This window comes from Lutra lutra, chromosome 7, assembly GCF_902655055.1.
Source record: "Lutra lutra chromosome 7, mLutLut1.2, whole genome shotgun sequence".
Taxonomy (NCBI): Eukaryota; Metazoa; Chordata; class Mammalia; order Carnivora; family Mustelidae; genus Lutra; species Lutra lutra.
In genome coordinates this window covers 73,326,403-73,349,396 of record NC_062284.1, presented here as the reverse complement: position 1 = coordinate 73,349,396, position 22,994 = coordinate 73,326,403, and the positions used below count along the sequence as shown (strand labels likewise).

The following is a 22,994-nucleotide window of genomic DNA, read 5'->3' as shown; positions in this document are numbered from 1 at the left end:
GCGCCAAGGCTACATCCGGCGTGGTCGTCGTTGTGACCGGTGTTCGGGGATCGCGGGCCGGAGAACCGAGTGTGTAGTCATGTCGGCGTCGGTAGTGTCGGTCATCTCGCGGTTCTTAGAAGAGTACTTGAGCTCCACTCCTCAGCGTCTGAAGTTGCTTGACGCGTACCTCCTGTACATACTGCTGACCGGAGCGCTGCAGTTCGGTTATTGTCTCCTCGTGGGGACCTTCCCCTTCAACTCTTTTCTCTCGGGCTTCATCTCTTGTGTGGGGAGCTTCATCCTAGCGGGTAATGATTCTATACGTAATCGCAGTAACAATGTTTACTTTGGTGCGCTGATTTTGTTCCCACAGCACCCTCCTTTATATCAGATCACCGTCATGGGAAGGTATAAGAGGAGCCTGCACTGCCCTCTTTTGTGAACGGGAAAACTGAGGCTCAGAAAGGTTGCCACAAGCCCAGTGTCAAACAGCTGGAATTCTGGAGAAACCCTCTTTATGTTGCTCTTCAACTTGGTGATCCACTTCACTTCATATTGATCCAGGAAAACTCCCATTTCACTTAGCCTTAACATAACCTTTAAAGTTGGTAGACCTTTAAAATGGAAAACCCAACTCTGAAGCATCTCTCACCTCAGCCTAATCACTGCTAACAGCTAGTGAAACGATTCTGTGAACTGCGTAAGAAATACATAGGTGGTTTGCTTGTTGACTCACCTTTTTTTTTTTTTTTTTAAAGATTTTGTTTATTTATTTGACAGCGAGAGAGGGAATACAAGCAGGGGGAATAGGAGAGGGAGAAGCAGGCTTCTTGCTGAGGAGGGAGCCAGAGGAAGGGCTGGGTCCCAGGACCCTGGGATCATGACCTGAGCTGAAGGCAGATGCTTAATTGGCTGAGCCACCCAGGCACCCCTCCTACTTTGTGTGTGTGTGTGTGTGTGTGTGTGTGTATGTGTGTATGTGTGTATGTGTGTATGAAGCTTTTATTTTGTTGTGCTCAACTCAATTTTTATTCACAGAACTCTATTTTAGCAGTATTATTCTGAATCCCAGCATTTGATACCTTGTAGACTGCCATATTTAACAAGAGCTGACTGTCCCATAAATTTTTTATTTTTTAAAGATTTTATTTATTTTGACAGAGAAACAGCAAGAAAGGAAACACAAGCAGGGCGAGTGGGAGAGGGAGAAGCAGATTTCCTCCTGAGCAGGGAGCCTGATGCAGGACCCCATTCTAGGACTCTGGGATCATGACCTCAGCCGAAGGCAGATGCTTAACCACTGAGCCATGCAGGATCCCCTGTCCCATAAAGTTTTTGCCCAAATCTGACCTTTCTGGCCCAGTAGGAACTCAAGTGAATGCTAAGTTCAGGCTTGGCCCGTGAGAGATAGCCAGTCCACCTTATAGATGGCCACCAGTTGGGCCTTTCTGGTCACTGATATTGCCTTCCCTCTGACTTTGAGAACAAGCCAGAACTCATTTTTCTTTTTTTTTTCTTCCAGTGTGATTGTTATAAGTCAGACCATCAATTGCATTTTGAGTCTTAATACAAGGTACTAGCTTTGGGGGGGGGTGCATCAGATTTGTGTTTCTTGTCCTCAGTGAGTTTATAGTCTAGTTGGGGGCACAGACAAAATACAGCATTAGAATCATTCATTATAGTGGTTCTCTGTCTGTAGATCTGTAGGATGCTTTTTATATAAATACTAGTTCAGATTCATACCAAAGGTACTCTGCCTTCTCTCTCAGAACTTAAAATAAGCTTAAGGACTTAATAATTTGTGCGCTAGCCTGTTAATTGGATATTTCATTATGATCTTTGAGTTTTGTCCTAGATGACCAAGACCTGGTTCTCTGTGGCAGCATCCTGGATATCAGGAGTTCAAATGTTACTATGGCCATATACACTAGATACGCTGCCCATTTTGCTCCAGATTCCTGACCTCCTATCCCCCCCACCATGACTCCCCCCCACCCTCCAGACTGTTCAAGACTAAGAATTTTATTCAAACTGGAGAAGGAATTTTGAGAACCTCCAGTGACTTTTGTTTGACGATTTTGTCTTCCATGTCTGCAGGGGTAGGAATGGGTGGGGCCTAGGTTGTTTGAAAAGAAAGTTTCTTGCTGAAGTCACCCTGGCTTTATAAGCCTTTTAAGATTAAGAATGCCTTTTCAGGGCAACAAGAGAGAGTGTGATTTACTGAAGAGTGGGTGTGGACTACAGTTGTAAATTATTAGTGTGATGAAACCAGAAGATCTTTTTTTAACAAATAATTTTTTTTTAAGGATTTTATTTATTGGGGCCCCTGGGTGGCTCAGTGGGTTAAAGCCTCTGCTTTCGGCTCAGGTCATGATCCCAGGGTCCTGGGATCGAGCCCCGCATCGGGCTCTCTGCTCAGCAGGGAGCCTGCTTTCCTTCCTCTCTCTCTGCCAGCCTCTCTGCCTACCTGTGATCTCTGTCAAATAAATTTAAAAAAAAATTAAAAAAAAAAGATTTTATTTATTGATTTGACAGACAGAGATCACAAGTAGGTAGAGAGGCAGACAGAGAGAGGGGAAGCAGGCTCCCCATGAGCAGAGAGCCCTATGTGGGGCTTGATCCCAGGACCCTGAGACCATGACCCGCGCCGAAGGCAGTGGCCCAACCCACTGAGCCACCCAGGCGCCCGCAAATTATTTTTTTCTTATGCCAAGTCTTGTTTTGAGGCTGTTGTAGCTAAAAATGAGTTGGCAGACTCCTTTCCCTCCTGCCCAGTGAGAGGGTCCTAGCTTGTCTTTGAAGACAATGTCTAGTTAAAGGGCACAGTAATAGTGGAGTCAGTAAGGGGGATTGGGATTTCCAAAGCTGTTAGGTAACAGGCCAGAGAAATTTGGCCAGAGAAATGAAAGTTGCTCCAGGAAAGGAAGGATTTATGACAATTCATAGTGAACCATCAAAGGGTATCATTTGCATTTCTTTTGACAGCGTTGCCCTTACTAGGTCCTAACTCTTGTGCCATTTGTTAGCTCAGACGCTCAACAGGGAATGTGTTAATGGGAAATTTGAAATTTGGAGTTTATTTGTTGTGATTATTGGGAAGGGAAGCCTTGTACCTGTTTATGGTGCTGGGTTTCTCATTTTCTGGTGGTTTGTTTCTGGTGGAAGAGAAGGGAGGAGGCCTGTTTAGCTGGAGAATGGGAATTGTAGGAGATAACAATGGTTTAGATAGTGCTGGATGCTAGAGCTTTGACAGGGCCAGGCCAAGGATTTTATTCTGTAGGTAATAGGAAAGCTTCTAAGGATTTTTAAAAATTTTAAAAATATAATTAATTAGTTAATTTTTAAAGACTTTATTTGACAGAGAGAGATCACAAGTAGGTAGAGAGGCAGGCAGAGGGGGAGGGGAAAGCAGGCGGTCCCCGCTGAGCAGAGAGCCTGCCTTAGGGCTTGATCCCAGGACCCTGAGATCATGACCTGAGCCAAAGGCAGAGGCTTAACCCACTGAGCCACCCAGGCACCCTTAATTTTATTTATTTTTAAAAGTTTATTTATTTAGTAAAGCAAACTCTATACCCAACGTGGGGCTTGAACTCACAATCCTGAGACCAAAAGTTACATGCTTTTCTGACTGAGCCAGCCAGGCGCCTTCCCCCCAACCCCCATCAGCTTTTTTTTAAATTTGAGTAAGGGAGAGACTTAGAATTGGTGTTAGTCTACACTAGATGAATTGGAGGGAAAAGTTATTTAGTTTGGTTTCCTAATTTCTTTTTGGCAGTCTTTTTTCTTACATTCCTTCTGCATGTGTTAATTAAGCATATGCTCTTTGAAAATTGATCAGTATATTTTTAACCCATATAGAATGCAATAACACTTTTAAAAAGCCTGGTGTTATTTGGTCTCAGTGGAAATGATTTTCTTCTATTCCCTTATGGCTGGGAGACTTACCATGATTTTAAGAAGGAGCCAGAGATAGAAAATTGCCATTGAGAAATCTTTTTTTTTTTTTTTTTTTTTTTTGTGGATCAACAGTGTAAAGTATAGTAAGCTTTAAAAGACAAATTTCAAATTTCCTTAGCAGCAGACTGTTTATCTTATGGTTAGATATCTCTAGCTGAGGACATCTGTCCCTTTGGTAGAGTAACATTCCCGTGTTGGCAGCCCTTCTAGTTTCCTTTTTTACCTAAGTGAAATCCCTCTTTCTGATCATTCAGAGTGCTATTTAGGAGAGACAAGTGGAAAACACCAAGACTTTTTAAAATAAGTCTTTGATCTGGAAATCAGTTAAGTCATTTTTACAACTTCGTCTATTTTATTTTCTATATGAAACAATTCTGGATTTTTATTTTTATTTTTTATTTTTTTTAAAGATTTTATTTATTTACTTGACAGAGAGAGATCCCAAGTAGTCAGAGAGGCTGGCAGAGAGAGAGGGGGAATCAGGCTCCCTGCCCAAGCCGAGAGCCTGATGTGGGGCTCGATCCCAGGACCTTGGGATCACGACCTGAGCCGAAGGCAGAGGCTTGACCCACTGAGCCATCCAGGTGCCCCTAATTGTGGATTTTTAAAAATTATTTATATATTTGAGAGAGAGAGTGCATGTGCGCTTGAGAGGAGGAGCGGGGCAGAGGGAGGAGGAGAGAGAGAGAATCTCAAGCAGACTTCTTGTTGAGCAGGGACCAGATGTGGGACTGGATTTTACCACCCTAAAATCAGGACCGGAACTGAAATCAAGAGTTGGGTGCTTAACTGACTGAGCCATCCAGGCTTTTGGATTTAAAAAGAAAAAAAAAAAGTTTTGTTTCTTCCAATTTACAAATCCGAAAGCAGTTTGAATTTGAAAGGCAAGGACGTCTAATCCAGAGTGTTTTCTCTCATGGGAGCTCTTGGGCCATGTGGACTGGGGCTCCAGCATTTCTTTGGGCATTATCTGTCAGATTTATGGGCCGTAATATCTATCATAACTGCTATCCAAGAGATTGGAAGTTTGCTAACCTTGTGCCTGAGAGTCCTGTTTATAAATCTTTCATTTCTAAATCTTCCATAGCTGTTGCTCGCTTTCCATCCTCAGTGTCTCAGGCTCTCACGACCTCTTGTTGAGACCACTGTAATCCTTCTCATTCGTCCCCCAGGCTTGATTTGACTTGCAAATCTGGTCATGCCACTCCCTGTGGAAATATAGTCTTGTGGTTCCCAGTGAAAAATTAAAAATCTTTTTTGTGACAACCAGGCTCTTATCTCCAGCTTCATCTCTTACCTCTGCTTCCTCTGTACTTTATACCCCTGCTTTATTGAGTTAACTTGGTATTCTCTGAAGATACTGTGCTGTCTTAAGCTATTTTTACCTTGGCTTGACTGCCTGGGAAATTCCTTCACTTAGACAGCTCAGCTCAAGCTCTGCTTCCTTTTGGAACCCTTCCCTGACTCTTCCAGCAGATCTGGGTCTTTTTTTCTATATGTTTTACTTGTCTGTGGGGGAAAAGAGGGTGGGAGAGAGGGAGGCTTGGCACGTTGATACTGTGCTGTATTTGTTTTTGTGTCTGTCTGTCTTCTGGAAGGTCAGCCCTTCGAGGATAGGGGCTGTCTTTTCATCTCTGCATTGTTAACTGCTTAACACCGTGAAAGTTAAATTGTGAGTGCACCTATAATAAGTAAATGAATACTAAGCAATTATGTGCCAGATTCTCTGCCAAGGTACTGAGGATGAGCTGTGAGACACACAGACATGGTCTCTGCCATTCCAGAGTTTGTAATCTAGTGGGAGATACAGATAATTGGCTATAGTGCTATGATGGAGAAGTATTGGTGAAAATAGGAATACAAATGGACATTCAGCTTTGCCCAGTGATCCTATAATACTCTCTAATATCTTAGCTTTTCCAAAATAATGCATCATAAGTTCTGTTGACCTTTCCATATGTTCTCTCTTCCTTTGTTCTCAGTTGATAATCTTGTTTTACCTTTTTATTTTTTTAATTTTAATTTTTTTACTAAAAAGGTAGACATTGGAATCCTTTCATCTTCCCAGTGAGAAGTCATATAGCAGCTCATTTGTACCTGTACCTCTACTCTTTTACTTCCCCTGATAATGGTTGTTGTGTCCCTTCCTGTCTATGCCAACACCTTCACTTGGGCAGAAGAACCAATGTTCTCTTGCTTCCTCAGGGACTCAACCTCTGTGATCATCTTTCCATTCTGCATTATTAATATCTCTCTGCTGGATCATTCCCATGGTACAAGCATGCTCTAATATTGCCAAAATAAAAAGTGTTTATTTGGTCTTAGATGCCCATCCAGCTGCCATTCTGTTTCTTTCCAATCATCAGAGAATACTATGAAAGAATAGTTGCTGTTTCTGCTTTCTCACTTTCCATTCATTCCTCACTCCATTCTTGTGGTGGTGTGTTGTCACCGCTCTGGCTCAACTATACTTACCATCTTGACAAACCTAATGGCCATCTCTCTCACCTTGCCTGAATGCCCAGCAGCATTTAGCATTTAATATTGTTGGCTGCTGTCTTCTGTGTGGACTTTCTTCTTGAAGCTTTTATAGCACTCCTGGTTGTTCCTTCTTACCGCATTGGTTTTTCCTTCCTACTCTTTGTGCTGGGTGCTTCGCAGTCTGAGGACATGGTGCTAGACCTCTTCTGGTCTCTAATTTTTTTTCCATAGATGAATTTAAATAATGTCTATATAACTGTAATTTACCACATTTATGTTTTTAGTTCTGACCCATTCTCTGTATTCCAGATTAGTAAATCCAGTTGCCCACTTGACATCTTCACTTGATGTCTGATATATAAAACTCCAAATTGAACCTTTCTGCCCAGCCATCTGCGTCTTCACCAGTCAGTACGCTGGTTGAAGCCAAAACTTTAGGTTTCCTTAATCCCTTATTTCTGTTATTTCCTACGTCACATCCATTTCATCAGCAAGCCCTGTCTTCTCCAAAATATAGTCTCTCTCTTCACTTCTGTTCATTTTTACTACCATTACATGACTCTTCAGCTCCTATGTGGTTCCTATGCTCCTTTAACTCCATAAACCATTCTCTGGTGCAATTCTAACAACCTTAACAATTAATAATCAGATTATTTTACTCATCTGCTCAAAACTCTGAAATGCTCTATTGCACTTAGACTACATCCAGACTCTTTCCTGAAGCTTACACAACCCCACAGGATTTGGCCCTTGTCTCCCTCTTGCTCTTGATCACTAATAGTCTAGTTAGTCTGACCTATACCTAGATTATGTCAGGATTGTTCTTGCTACCTGGAATGCTCTGGCCCCAGATCTTTGCATGGCTGGCTCCTATCTTTCAAATTTTGGTCTTAAGTAACATCTCTTAGATCTTCTGTGACTACCAAATAAAAATGGCTTCCCGGTCGCTCTCTTATTACCTTCTTTTATTTTCTTCATAGCATCTATTACTAAATGATACTTCCTTGTTTAGTGCTTACTTATTTGATTTTCTCTACTACAGTGTGAGATTCTTGGGAGCCAGACTCCTGTTATTGTGCCATGTCCCCAGTACCTGGGATGATGCATGGCACATAGTAGATGCTCAGTAAATATTATGCTGGATGAATGAACATTTAAGGAGATAGATTAAATTAGGATGTTTAAATGAAGCAAGCTGCCTTAGGAGGTAGTAAATTTCCATCTTTGGAAGTGTTTAGGGAGATAATGAAGGATCATTTGTGGAGGAGCTTTTTGAACAGATGTTCTTGGCCATTTTTGTATCCCATTGTGTCTGAGGGATAAGACACCCCTGTCAGTAACACAGGTTCTGGAAGGTTTGTAATTCTCCACCTGGGGATGCTTGTCAGATTCGTGAAGTGGTGAGTGTACTTTGGAAAACCTCCCGGGTGATCATGCAGCCTCCCCCAGGATGCTCACCCCCACCTCCTCTTGGGCATTATGTATCAAAATGGGTGTTGGTCTTTATAACTGGAAGGTCTTTTCCATCTCCATCGATCTCTTATTCTTATGTTGTCATTAAAATAAGCTGGGTGACTGTGACATGGTAACCATACATCTCAGTTCATTACCTTATTCACCCTCATGGGGAGCTTCTCTTTTGTTCCGTTAAATTTCCTGAAACACTACTCTATCCCTTATCTCCGTCTCAATAGCCACTGTTAATAGTTTGGTATCTCTTTCTCCAAATTTTTCCTAGGTTCCAACTAAAAGAAATGAGAAAATAATGATACCTATTTTTTTCTTAAGAGAAATATGGAATGGAATAATTTTTTTAAAAGATTTTATTTATTTATTTATTTATTTCTATCAATATATTTATCAAAGCATCAAGTGATTTCAAAATCTTCCTAAAATCCAAATTTTAACATTTTTACCTCAATTCAATGCTAGTCCTCTACGTGACTGTGAATATATATATATATATATATATATTCAAGATTTTATTTATTTATTTGACAGAGATCACAAGTAGGCAGAGAGGCAGGCAGAGAGAGAGTGGGAAGCAGGCTCCCCGCCGAGCACAGAACCTGACGCGGGACTCGATCCTGGGATCATGACATGAGCTGAAGACAGAGGTTTCAACCCACTGAGCCATCCAGGTGCCCCAGAATGGAATAATTTTTTTAAAAAGATTTTATTTATGCATTTGATAGAGACACAGCGAGAGAGAGGGAACACAACCAGGGAGAGTGGAAGAGGGAGAAGCAGGCTTCCTACCCATTAGAGAGCTTCATAAGCAGGGCTCGATCCCAGGACCCTGGGATCATGACCTGAGCTGAAGGCAGATGCTTAATGACTGATTCACCCAGGTGCCTCTGGAATGGAATGATTTTTTGTCTTTTTTTTTTTTTTTTTTTTTTTTTTACTTAATATATCTTGGATATCTTTGCTGTAGAGAATTTGTCTTTTTTTTTTTTTTTAATAATTGCATGGGATTTCATTGCATGTCTAGTGTAATTTATTGAAATATTCCTGTTGGTGACATTTGGACTATTTTTACTTTTTTTTTTTCAACTTTATGAACATGCTGTTAGAAATTCTTTATTCTGTAAGATAAATTCCTTATTCAAAAAGTAAAAACATTTTAAATATTAATGCGTATTGCCAGTTCTCCCAAATGGATGAACCAGTCTGTACTCTCCACGGCAGGATTTTAATTGGTTGCCCTTGCTTCAGTCAATATCCTTCATTATTTTGAAGGGTCCAGGTGCTTGAAAAGATCAGTGGTGTTTCCACAGTGTTTACATGCTTAAGCATAATGAAAACTGTTGCCGTGGTGATGGCCTCTGGAAAGCTGGTCTGGTAGTTTTCTGATCTTTGGGTTAGATCTCAGTTCATTTTCTTTCTTGTTTGGTGATGGAGCGGATGCTAGCCTGAAGCAAATTTGGGTTTTCTTAAGTGGCATAATTATTTAACACAGGCATAAAGATATTTTGGGGAAGTGTATTCCTGGAGCTTGCTTTTCGTCTCAAATGGTGACCATGGCTAATGAATGTGTCAGGTTGGCATCTTCAAGGATGTAGAATGAGGCAGGAGAGAGTTCTCGGTCAAGTTTATATAGTTTAGGTCACTTGCATTTTTTGGGAGGAGCAGCTGCTAGAACTTTAAGATCAAACCTTATATTTATGAAGTCCTCATAGATAAGCAATCTTATATTTATACTCTGTGCTATCCAGTATTATACACATTTTATTAGAAAGTAATCCACAGTTTTACAACATTGTGTTATTTAGCCCAGCCCCTTTGTTACTTTCTCACCTGCATCCCAATTGAGGTATAATTAGAAACTGAAATCGGGAGATAAGATAGTTCTGAAGATATTTTGGTTATATCTATCTTTTTCTGAGTAAGCTTTTGGTTTTTAGCCTGAGAAGTCATACTTTTTTTCTTTTAACTTTAACAAGAGCATAAAAACACTAGTGTACAATCATGAATTCCTAAATTTACCCATCTAGCCAGCACACAGAGCAAGCTACAGGTTGTTCCTAGCACCTAGAGGTCTTCTCCTTGCACTTTCACAGTCATTCCTCCTCCTCTGAAAGATAAAAACCACTATCCTGGTCTGTATTACTATAGATTGGTTGGCCTCGTGTTAAGCTTTATATAAATGGAATCATACAGCGTGTCTTTTTTGTGTCTGAATTGTGTTGCTTAACATATTTGTGGAATGCATCCATGTTTTGAAGTTCTTTTTTACTGCTGTATAGTATTTTATTGTGTGCATATGTCATAATTATACCCCGTTTACTGTTCAGAGACATTTAGAGTGTTTCTAGTTTGGGGCTCTCATGGGTATCGTTCCTTTGGATGCACTTACGTATCATTACTGTTAGAATTATTGAAACATAGGGTAGGGGTGTGTTCATTCGCAGTATATGTGTTTTATATCTCTAGATAATCATTTTCATGTTCTGCTTCTTGTGCAGTTTGCCTCAGGATACAGATCAACCCACAGAACAAGGCAGATTTCCAAGGCATCTCCCCAGAGCGAGCCTTTGCTGATTTTCTCTTCGCCAGCACCATCCTGCACCTTGTTGTAATGAACTTCGTTGGCTGAATTATTCCCATTTACTTAATTGGGGAGTAGGAGACTAGAAGAATGTAAGTACTGATCATATCCCTTGCCCCATAATGTTGATTTTAGGAATAGAAATTGAGTGTGGCTGGTTTTGATTATGGTTACCAAGGTTCCCATATTGCTGATAAGACACTTGGCAGAATTTTCTATCAGAATGCAAAGTATGCATAATATCATCATGATTCATCAGTGCTGCCTCTTTTGGTCATTGCCTTCCCTTCTCACTGTTTTGCAAATCATTAAGATAACAGAAAATAAGTTTGCCTCTAGCTAATACATTAATTTCTACATCACTAACTCCATGAAAACAACTAAGATCTTGGAAGAGACATAAACTGTAGGTTCTTCCTGGAGATTTGCTCCATATTTTTTTCTGATTTTGATCTCAGATAACTTAAAATGTGGGGCCGTTGTCCACCCTCGTAACTAGTCTAGTGCTTATACCTGGTGCATATGCCATCCAGTACATGCTGAATGAATGACTGTGGCCATTTACTAATAATGTGTGTGCTAAAGTGGAAATAAATGGGGAATTTGGATTAGCTTGGGAGAAGACTTTAAAAAATCTACGATGAGATGTCATTTGGTTCATTTTTCATTTTCCTTTTATTCACAGTAGAGTTCCTTTTTTTTTTTTTCTAAATAAACTCTTACGTAGAATCTCAGTCTATAAAACAAGCAGTGGAGCTGAAGTTGTTCTCATTGTTATAGCTGAGAAGCCCTCTGTGCTTGGCCTCTCTTTCAGGGGTGATATGCCCTTCCCTTTATCCCTCCCTTCCAAGCAGAATCCTAAATCTCTAAGAAGTACGTGAGTGTTTTCCAATCTGTATGTTGACCTTGTTATTTTGCATATGAGAAAACAGAGGCCTTCTGTGGCCACACAGCTAAGTGGTTGCAAAGTAGTGCCTTAGACAGTGGTGCTCTTGGCCTAGTGCTCTTCTAGTAGTCCACCTAGCTTACTGATGATGAATGTGCTCTTTTCTGTGCCTTTCCGCTACAAAATTTAGTGTTGTTGCTGTTGGGTGGCAGATAAAAAAAGAACTTTAGGAAATGTTATCTTTTTTGGGGGAAGAATTTCTTTCTTCTTTCTGTCACTACTTAGAAATCTATCATTTTTAGGGGCGCCTGGGTGGCTCAGTGGGTTAAAGCCTCTGCCTTCGGCTCAGGTCATGATCCCAGGGTCCTGGGATCGAGACCCATATCAGCCTCTCTGCTCAGCAGGGAGCCTGCTTCCTCCTCTCTCTCTCTGCCTGCCTCTGTGCCTGCTTGTGAGCTCTCTCTGTCAAATAAATAAATTAAACCTTAAAAAAAAAATCTTTCATTTTTGTACTAGTTAGTAATATAACACACGAATTAGCAACCATTTACAAAGTGTTTGCAGTAACGTGACAAGGACTGTACATCAGTTTTGGCATGAATGAATCCGTTAACTGGTAATATTATATGAATTCTTTCTGTTATTGATAATTGCCTCAAAAGCAGTTCTGTTAATTCATGTAAGGTTTCATTTTTGGTAGTGGCAAGTTAACAGAAATGGTTTATTTCAGTGAAGAAGTTTGAGAAGTACTTCTTTCTACTATTCTTTATTATTTTTTAAAAATTATTTATTTAACTAAGATGGGGAGCACAAGCAGGTGGAGCGGCAGAAGGAGAGGGAGAAGGAGGCTCCCCACTGTACAAGGAACTGGATATGGGGCTTGATCCCAGGACCCAGGGATCATGACCTGAGCCAAAGGCAGATACTTAATCTCCTGAGCCACACAGGTGTCCCTCTTTCTACTATTCTCATAAAATTTAGCTCTTTGGACACCTGATCAGGACTTGAGTTGTCCCCCATCCCTCCCCTTACCACCCCTTCTTTGTGCCATTCAGTGCCTTGTTACCAGGATAGTAGGAGAGAAGGCCTATGAACACACCAGTTAAAATTTGGCATAGGTAAAGCCATACCAGGTGCTGTGGGAGTCCGAACACAGTGCTGTGGGAGTCCAGAAAAGGGAGCTATGTGCTCTTTGGGAGCGGAAGCAGCAGACAGGGTGTCTGAGAATGATAACTCCTTGAGCAAAGCTAGAAAACCAAATCAACGTTGACCTTACACTTGGCAAACCTCATGAGTCACTTTTGGGCTCTCTGATAGTAACCTTGCTGGAAAAGTCCTAAGGACTAACTGCCTTACTTTAGATTACTAAGATTATTTTTTCTAGATGAGTCATGTGTGTGCTTAGGAAGGGAACAGAACAAACAATTCAAGGATGTTCTCTAGGCTCAGGGAGATACCAAAGCATGGAAAATGATTTCCTAGGACTGTCATGATTGGAGGAGGACTTTGCTGCAGTATTTCAAAATTATGAAAAAAACAGAGACCAAAAAGCAGGCTCAGCAGGAACTGCGTACTGCAGACCATATTAACAACTTAAAGCCACCTGTTCCGCTGGGAATTACGGGCCCAAGGTACAGCAAAATCCTCCAATGCCAGATTACAGTGTTAAATCATTCTATAGAGCGTGTGCTCATTGAAAAATCCTTCTCTCTGGGACACTGCCCAAAAGGTTTTTCACTGAGATCTTTCATTTGACATAGGTTACACTGTGCTGCTTTTAATTCTTAAACAAACATACTTTTGCCCTTCTTAATGTGCTTCTAACCCAGCTGTGTGTGTAGTGTGCCAAAACAGTTTTAAAATAATTTCCAAGTGAGTTGTCAATATTTATACCAACTTAGAAGGTAAAACAAAACAGATTGAACATTCTCCATACCTGCCAAGTACATTGAGGGTTGGGTATAAAAAGAATAAACATCTGTAATGTACTGCTCTTGCATGAATTGGGGGATGACATTTAAAACCAGCAGCTACTCTGAAAAAGGCAGATCAAAAGAAAATGGCATTGAGTTGAAAAGATAAATTTATTCAAGGAGAAGCAAATAAATTAACAGTGAGAGCTCACCATGGGTCAGATTTTAAATGCTTATTGTTCTGTGTCTTTAATTTCAAAATAACCTCATGAGGATAGGCTTGCTCATTCCATTCATCGATAAGAAAGTCTGATAATCCAGTCTGACTTCAAAAAAATTTTTTATACCCCATTTTTGCTCCAGTTTGTTTACTTTAAAGTATTTGACAATTTCAGTGTTAAAGAAATGTGTTTAAAAAGTTATTCTCTCATTATTATTCTTTATTGTTCTTGTTATGATAGTTTAAAAAATACAGAAAAATATAGAGAATAATGTAACCAACCACTACAGGGAATTAAGATTTGAATAGATTAGGGGTACTTGGGTGGCTCAGTCGGTTAAGCTCAGGGTGGGATCAAGCCCTGTGTCTGGCTACCTGCTCGGCGGAAGTCTGCTTCTCCTTCTCCCTTTGCCTCTCCCCTCCCTGCTTGTGCGTGCACTTTCTCTCTCTCTCCCCACTAAATAAATGAAATCTTAAAAAAAAAAAAAAAAGGTTTTGAACAGATTAGACATTGTAGATTCAGCTAAAGTTCCCTTTGAGTCCTTCTCTAGTCCCTGTTCCTTCCTTCTGCTGTAAGACGTGAGCTTCATGACAGTTTCTTTCACCCAGGCCTGATGTAAAACCTAGGTCTGTTAACCTAGCCTTTTCCAACCTTCAGCCTTTGTGGTCTCCTGAAAACACATCCTGTGGTAAAAGAGCCGCTCATTTGGCAGCACTGGTTTATATAGGTAGCTATCCCAGGGGCCAAGAGTAAATTCATGAGATGGGTGTGTGTGTGTGTGTGTGTGTGTGTGTGTGTACTTTAATTTTTTAAATGAGACTTACTTTGAGATCCCTTTATTTTTAAGCAATCTCCACACCCAGCATGGAGCTTGAACTCATGACCCTGGGATCAGGAGTTGTATGTTCTGCCGAATGAGCCAGCCAGGTGCCCTTCCCATGATATTTTTTAGATTATCATAAAATGGAAATGCAGAAGTAAGAAACGCTCCTCATGCGCTTTGGAGTTGCCGATCAGTGTCTGGTACTTAGGTGGCTGTGAATCTATTTTGAATGAATGTATGACACAGAAATTCAGTAGATTTGAAAATATTAACATTTACATAGTATCTAAATATTTTCTGTTGTTTCTTCATGTCTCTTTGTGAAGTTCTTTTCAAAAATTGTCAGCTTATGTAAGGGGTTCTGAAGGGAAATGAGAAGAGGGACATAGCTACATTGTGTCAGAGTTTGGGAAGGAAAATTCCTGATGACATACATGGCCCCTGGATTTGAGGAAAAGTGAACCAGGCACAAAGGGACAAGCCTGAGTTTGGAAATATGCTCAGCCTGGAGGGAGTTTTGTTTGCCAAATGTTCAAATGCTCATGTTAAAATCTTGTTAGTGTTGCTTTGTTTTTATAATGGAGGCCATTCTCCCACAGATCTTTAAAAATTCATAGTGTTTAATCCTGGCTGGAACAAGGGGACTCACAGGGCTGGGCAGAACAGAACTCTGACAAGCAGGGCTATTTACAAACAATTGCTGTTTACATTTCGAATTTATCAATAAAGTACAGTAAGTCCCCGCTTATCTGTGGGGATATATTCCAAGACCCCCAGTGGATGTCTGAAACCACCAGTAGTCCTGAACCCTACATAGACTAGTGGTTTTCCTATATACATATACCTGTAGTAAAGTTCAGTTTATCAGTTAGGCACAGTAAGAGATTAACAACAGTAACTACTAAGAAAATAGAACGATTATAATATTATACTGTAATTAAAGTTTTGTGAATGTGTTCTCAGAATATCTTACTGTTCTGTGTTCACCCATCTTACGATGTGGGATGATAAAATGCCTATGTGATGAGATAAAGTAAGGGGAATGATGTAGGCATTGTGACCTAGTGGTAGACTACTGTTGACCTGACAGGTCAGAAGGTGGATCATCTGCTTCTCCTGTGATTGCAGTGACTATGAATACGGGGGTACTGTTGTGTAGTGTCCTAGAAAATTACCTGCGGAAGGGAGTCAAAATCTTATTCTTTAGGCTCTACTGCCACCTAGTGGGGTTGTAATTTCATATGCCAAGAATGTACTACAAAGCAAAAGAAAAGTTGAGTTGTGGGGGGAAACCACCAAACTAGATTTGTGATAATATCTAGTTTCTTTCTAGTCACCTGAGGGCAGCAGAGGTCCAAGTGGGCTTAAATGCTCTGTGGGGGTTGCTTTATATTCTCACCAGAGGTGGGCAGTGTGGAGTTAGGCACAAAAGGTCACTCAACCTGAAAGGGGCCTAGGGATTTTGTTACGACCTCAATTGCATGGAGACCCACAGCTTTTCCCTTTCTTTTCTTTTCTTATCTTGTCAGTTCAAGAGTTCCCTTTTTGGCTCGTTCTAGATCTTATTTGCTCCCAACATGACCTCCACTAGTAATAATCTTTAGTTTTTTATTTGTGGGGAATTGTTCAGTTTTTATTCCACTTTATCTTTGACATTTCATCTTATGTTGAACTAGTTCTAGCCACCAAGTAAGTTCCCAAAAAGGGAACTATTTTAAATTTGAGGAATGTTTTCTGAGCTAAGCACATGGTATAATCTTTTTTTCACTACCCCCTTTTTCTCCAGTTGGAGAGGGAGATGAATTCTTTAAGCCATTATTCTTAAAACCCTGAGTCTGCTTATTTTATTTACTAAAAAAGCCATTAATTAATGACTGATTAGTGATTGAGCTCTATTTTGTATTTGGTCTGTTTAAAGCTACCCATCAAAAAATACATCAAGTATTGTTACGAAGTACATTGCTACCCTAATTCCTTGTGTTATTTCTCCATCCTTGCTGCTCAGATGATTCCTTCTCCATGTCATCCCCGCTCCCAAGTTGTATAGGACTTCTTCTGGGGCCCACTGGGTACGCCTCTAATGCTGCACTTAACAACAGTTATGAAATTGTTCATCAGCTTTCCTCTTCTCTCGCACTGAACTCTTGAATTCCCTGCAGGCTTAGCACAGGGCTAACAGTCACTGTGCATGTTTGTCGAATGAGTGTTTGAATAAATAATTTCAGCCCTAAGAAAATGCTATGAAAATAGCTAAGTCATTAGTTACGTGGATGCTAACACATGGAAAATGCTGTGGAAGAAAGGAGCCAAGGAAAAAATTCGTATGTAGGGCTGTAGGGAGGGGTGCAAGTATGAGACTAGAAGTTGGAAGACCTGCATTGTAGATTTTGCTCTGTTAACTAGTTGACTGGACACATAAGCTTGTTTTGGAGGCCCAGTTTCCCTGTCTGCACAGTGAGGGAATTGGCCTGGATGCTCATCAGTCTCTTACAGCTGCTACAGCCCGTGATTATTAGAATTCGTGATAGTTCTCTCACTGTATTTGAGACGATTCGTGCCATTTGTGTGGATCCTCAGTTGAGCTTTGCTTTTTTTCTCTTTTTTCATGAGTTGTTGCTTTTTATCTGTGTTACCAGATTTCCATCATCCATTCACGGGGTGGGAAGTTAATGTGGCCATATGTAACAAAATGCACAATGTTTGTGTAAGATCTTTTACAAAATTAGATTAACATTTATGAAATGTTTTATAGTTATCACATTACTAGGTTTATGGGACTCACACTCTAAGAAATGTTAACTCATGTGATCCTCATTGCCCACCCTGTGAGGGAGATAGTTGGATAGTAGTATTCTCATTTTACACATAAGGTAATTAAACTTTGGTGAACGGGGTACCTGGATGATGCAGTCGGTTAAGTGTCAGCTCTTGGTTTCGGCTCAGCTCCTGATCTTAGGGTTGTGGGATTGAGCCCCGCATTGGGTGCTGCACTGTGGAGTAGGTTTCTCTCTTCCTCTCCTTCTGCCCTTCCCTGCCTTACTAGCATCTCTCTCTAAAATAAATAAATAAATCTTTAATAAAATAATGAATCTTAAAAAAAAATCTCTACACCCAGCATTCCAACATGAGGCTCAAACTCATGACCCCAAGATCAAGAATCCCATGCTTCATTGACTGAGCCAGCCAGGCTTCCAACCCTGGTGAAATTTCTATTAACTTGTCTAGGCTCTGGAGCTAGTAAGTGACCGAGTGGGAACTTGATAACAGACATTTTGATTCTGAACATTTATATTCCTTCTCCTCTATTATGTTCAGAGACTTGGATGATGAGTATCTACATCTTGTTAAAAGGTTTTCATTAGGGGCGCCTGGGTGGCTCAGTGGGTTAAAGCCTCTGCCTTCGGCTCAGGTCATGATCCCGGGGTCCTGGGATCGGGGGAGCCCCGCATCGGGCTCTGCCAGGGAGCCTGCTTCCTCCTCTCTCTCCGCCTGCCTCTCTGCCTTCTTGTGATCTCTGCCTGTCAAATAAAATCTTAAAAAAAAAAGGTTTTCATTAAAAATATTAAACTTCAGTTTTTTCAATGGGAAAAACTTAGGAGAGATGATAAGAAAAGATGAAGGTAGGCTATCTAAAATGTTTCTGTGGGGCACCTGACTGGCTCAGTTGGAAGAACGTGCAGCTCTTAATCTCGGGTTCATGAGTTTGAGCTCCAGATTGGGCATAGAGATTACATATGTATGTAAATTTAAAAAAAAGTCTGCAAAGTCAGTCATCTTGGGGTCAGAAGACATGCAAGAGAATGCAGCTCAGGAGACCTGACCTTATCTAGAGAGGATGACATAGGCTCGGTGCTTGCTAGTAGAACTCGGCAATGTGGAAGTGTTCTAAGTCTGCTCCATCCAGTATGGTAGTCACTAGTCATGTAGTTTTGTTTGTTTTGCTTTTTTAAAGGTTTTATTTTTAAGTAATCTCTACATTCAACATGGGGCTTGAATTTACAGCTCTGAGATCAAGTTAATGCTCAAAAAAAAAAAAGTCAAATATTCTACCAACTGAAGCACTGAATTTTTTTAAAGTTTTTTTTTTTTTAAGATTTTATTTATTTATTTGACAGACAGAGATTACAAGTAGGCAGAGAGGCAGGCAGAGAGAGAGAGAGAGGAGGAAGCAGGCTCCCTGCTGAGCAGAGAGCCCGATGTGGGGCTCGATCCCAGGACTCTGAGATCATGACCTGAGCTGAAGGCAGAGGCTTTAACCCACTGAGCCACCCAGGCGCCCTGAAGCACTGAATTTTTAATTTAATTTAATTTTATTTTAACTAAGTTTGAATAGCCACGTATGGCTGGTGGCTTCAGTAATAGACAGCACAGCTCTTGACAGATCTGTTAACCTACCAGGTTATTGCTTCCTTATCTGTAAAATGAGAGGCTCACAGCAGCTCATGTGCAAAAAGCTCCTGCCATCTTTTGAAACACATGATCTGTGCCTTCTGAAATTATGATTCAGATTGAGTTTGGAACCTAGAATTTCTACAGAAAGGTCTTGATTCACATTTTCTCTAATTTCATTGTTAATTGGGTGACCAGGATATCCAGGATGAAATTGATTTGAAGGAAAATCAGTATTTGAGTGTTATCTGCTTAGTGCTGGTGTCTGAAAAGAGACACTGCTGGAGAAGAATGCAGATTCCAAATAGAAATGACCCTGTCTGGCGTTGTCTTTTATATCTATAGAGAGAATAATTGTTTTTAACTTTGTTTTGTGCCTGGCTGTCTTTTAAGATGATTAGAACAGACTGATCAGATGGCATGGTCTTTTCTGCATGGGTGAAATAGACTGAAGAAGTCATGTGAACTTTTCTCAGTAGGTGTCTCCCATTTTGCATGTCTCGGTCTCATGGGAAGCAATTTTATTAGTTTCCTGAAACCTTTATCCCCTGGTTTGCAGTGGAAGCATTCTTCTGAGCTGTTGCATAGTCCAGTTTTGTTGAGTTAACATTTCAAAGAAACCTAGATCCTCTGCTTTTAGAATACTATCTGGTAAATGTAGTTTTGTCTTAAAAGAAGGGAGCAGCACGTCTTTGTTGAGTAGAATTTTCTGAAAACCACTATCAAAGAGACTTAATCTCATGAGTCATTTTGCCTTCTAAATTGACCAGCCCCAGTATGTGAGATTTGTTTAACTGTTTTAATACCGAGAAGCTCAAAACTTGACTTTTGTACTAAACTAGGATGTCTTTTATAATTCTTTGTCAAGGCTTCTCACTGAAATGGCCCTGTGTGTCTGCTCTCACCTTGGCCATTAGAACTGAAGCACTTGTAGTACATGGTCTGTAGCCAGGGAGTTTGCTTTAAGAAATTTGATGGAGTGGGATGCCTGGCTAGCTGAATCCACGGAGTATGCAACTTTTGATCTCTGGGTTGTGAGTTCGAGCTATAGAGATTACTTCATTTAAAAAAATAGAGTCTTTTAAAAAAAAGAAATTTGATGGAGTAAGTAGGTGAGTTTTAATAGGTCTGTTTGTTCTTGGTTGGCACTGTGAATGCTTTTTTTTTTTTTTAAGTTTTTTGTTTTGTTTTTTAATTTATTTGACACACAGAGAGAGAACACAAGTAGGCAGAGAGGCAGGCAGAGAGAGAGGGAGCCTGCGCAGGCTCCCTGCTGAGCAGAGAGCCTGATGCGGGGCTCGATCCCAGGATCCTGAGATCATGACCTGAGCCGAAGGCAGAGGCTTAACCCACTGAGCCACCCAGGCGCCCTCTGTGAACGCTTTTTGTTCCTTGTTTTTTGTTCTTTCTTTTTCTCATAATTCTGATGTAGGAATGTTCTACAGTTCTGTACCATTTCTGTGAGTACTGTTGTTAGTAAAATAATAGCAACTCTGCTAGAAGTCTAATAAGATCTTTCCTTTAAGCTCTGTTGCTAGAATCTGCAGATCAACAGAACTAGTAGGCAAAAATACAGTGGTGCCCTCTTACCTGCCAGGGTAGCCCAGCACTTCTGAAAGGACGTATTTTCCAATCTTTTTTTTAAATCATGACACCCAAAGAAGATTGCAGTCTTTTAATGGCAAATGGCAGGAAAAATGGCTGCTGATGGCTGGAAATATCGGCACCCCTAAGACTATGGGGTCACTTTCTGGCCGCACCCGTATTATAGTGGCACTAGGCCGGCAGCACCTCCTGGAGGGACTAGAAAGGAAGCCTGGTTTGCTGGGGGGAGCGCTCCTGTCTCACTAGACACAGATCCGCAATCTTGTGTGGCCTGCAGCAATGTGGCTGCTTCCCTTGGAGTTATCCTCCACCTTCTTCTTGCCAAAAATAACCTTATCTTGCAATGAAAATGAAATTATTTCTTCTATTTTGGCCCTTTGTTAAATTCAAGACAGGGAATTTTTCTCTACTTTTTCCTTTCCTGATTTCTTCTTTTACCCCCTACTCTCCAACTAAAATTTAGTTCTTTGTATGCTTTCTTGATTCAGAAAAGCCTTTGAGGCTAAGTTGCAGCCCCTCTCACCTCCAAGAGTTTGTGAGCTAGAGAGGTCAGAGTGACTTATAGAAGGTCATGCACTTTATTAAGAGCTGGAGTTAGAACCCATGCCTGCACCTCCTAATAAGTTTTGCCTTGATGTGCCTGGGATTCAGATTGGAGCATTCATTTTTATTCATTCATTCATTTATTTATTTATTTATTTATTTATTTATTTATTTGACAGAGAGAGAGAGAGAGAGAGAGGGAGGGAACACAAGCAGGGGGAGTGGGAGAGGGAGAAGCAGGCTTCCCACTGAGTAGGCAGCCCAATGTGGGGCACCATCCGAGGACCCTAGGATCATGACCCAAGCTGAAGGCAGACACCTAATGACTGAGCCACCCAGGCGCCCCTGGAACATTCATTTTTATGGATACCATTATAAAATGTTCAGTGAAAAATATTTGCTTTATTTTGGTTGTTCTAGCCTGACTTCACTACTGTCTAGAATTTGGGAACCCCATGATTATCTTTGTGGGTTCAGAATTTAGATTGAAGGATTTAGGACCTTGTTTTGTAGTATTGTAGGACATTTTTAAAAACCTTGAATGCCTCTCTTACCTTTCTGCTTCTTTCTTTTAGGTTCACTTTTTGATTTCCCCTGGATGAGAGCTTTTGAGATGGCAACTTGGACATATGGGTGTTCTTCAGATTTATACTGACCTACCGACTCTGATTGGGACTGTAGATGGAGAGCCCAGAGTATTTCCCTTGCTTCTGTGTTAGAGCAGCTTCGTAATGAGCATTTATTAACATGACCTCTGCTTCCCATTAAATGTAACCTTTTTGCCTTGCAAATTAAAAAACTCCATGCCACTCCTTCCTGTGCCTCTGGCTCTCTCTTTTTTGTTTTTTTTATTCTTTATTGGTATTAAAATCCTTCTTTCCCTTCAGTCCTCTGCAAAGCTCTTTAGGAGTTGATCACTTGCAACTGTGAATCTACTTCCATGTTTTCATTAAGTATATCTGAGTTTAATGATGAAAGGCAGGGCTGACAACCCTGGGAAATGACAGTCCTTTGTCTTTTCCCTGAGGCTGGTAATCCTTTATTAATCCTTCACTTGTTACAGGTGGTTTTGTGCGTGTGACACAATGCATTCCTGGAACTGCATCATTAAGCACTTTGTTAGGAATTGAACTGGGCCGGTGCTTCCACATTTACATCTGTTTCAACTTGCTTTGGTGGTGAAAAGTGAAATATGTAATATGCAGTGTCAGCGAGTGCAAAAGTGAGACTTGTGTATCTGTTTGTTGATAGGAAACAGTCCCTCTCCAACCACTTGCACAAATATTCTCTTATTTTGTTAATGCAACTGTCTCCGGGGGTCTAATCCTCATTAGATATGCGAAGAAATTGAAGATGAGGTTTGTCACTTGGTGAAGATCAGAAGTCCCAACAACAGCTTGTGTAGAGCAACAGAGCTGCTGGCTGAAGTCGAGGCATATTTATATGTATCATGTTAGCAACCCTGTTTCCATCTTGGGTGCTATATATAGGACCTAAGTTATGCTGAGAATTCCCCTATTTAAATTTAGCTGACTTCGGAGATGATGAGTTATGCTCTAGAGGTTTTCCAGCTTGGCTGCCCATTAAAATCGCTTGGGGAACTTAAAAGTGAGATCTCAATGCCCAGGACATATGCCAGACCGATTAAATGAAGATCTTTGAGGGGGACATCCATACTTTGTACAGCTACCCAGCTGATTCTCATGTGCAGCCGGACTGGAGGACCCTGGTCTGGATTCTTGCTACTCAAAATGGAGTTCACTGATGAGCAGAACCACCCAGGGACTTACTTGAGAAGGAGGCTCTCAAGCCTCACCCCAGACCCTGTGGAAGCAGAATCTTTAACATGGTCCCATGTGATTCGTGTGCATATTGAAGTTTGAGAAGCACTGAGCCAGAGCAGTGGTTCTCAAATTTTGGTGTATTTCACAATTCCTAGGAATTCTAGTTCATGAAAATTATGACGGTGCAACATAATTTGCTTTAAATCATATACAGATAGAGCTTTATCAGGAGGCTTCTAGATTATTTTTAGTCTAGATTGTTAAACAGGTTATTTTGAATAAAAAGAGTGTCTGACCTCTGAGGCAAATGGGTTGTAAACTGGAAACAAGAATTTTATCAAGGAGGGTCCCCTGGGTGG

General features: G+C 40.7%; 1 protein-coding gene across 1 annotated transcript; it reads left to right on the top strand.

Moving 5' to 3' along the window:
• Window positions 1–21,666, top strand: DAD1 (defender against cell death 1). Its single transcript, XM_047736220.1, has 3 exons — window positions 1–290; window positions 10,389–10,563; window positions 21,427–21,666. Exons 1-2 carry the CDS (start codon window positions 80–82, stop codon window positions 10,517–10,519), a joined length of 342 nt encoding a protein of 113 aa, XP_047592176.1. The 5' UTR covers window positions 1–79; the 3' UTR covers window positions 10,520–10,563; window positions 21,427–21,666.
• The last annotated feature ends 1,328 nt before the right edge of the window (window positions 21,667–22,994 follow it).

What these genes read in the sequence shown, in the direction of transcription:
- DAD1 (XM_047736220.1), top strand. Translation starts at nt 80, where the DNA reads ATGTCGGCGTCGGTAGTGTCGGTCATCTCGCGGTTCTTAGAAGAGTAC. An exon ending in GGGGAGCTTCATCCTAGCGG is followed by an intron (nt 291 to 10,388) that starts GTAATGATTCTA and finishes CTTCTTGTGCAG; the next exon opens with TTTGCCTCAGGATACAGATC.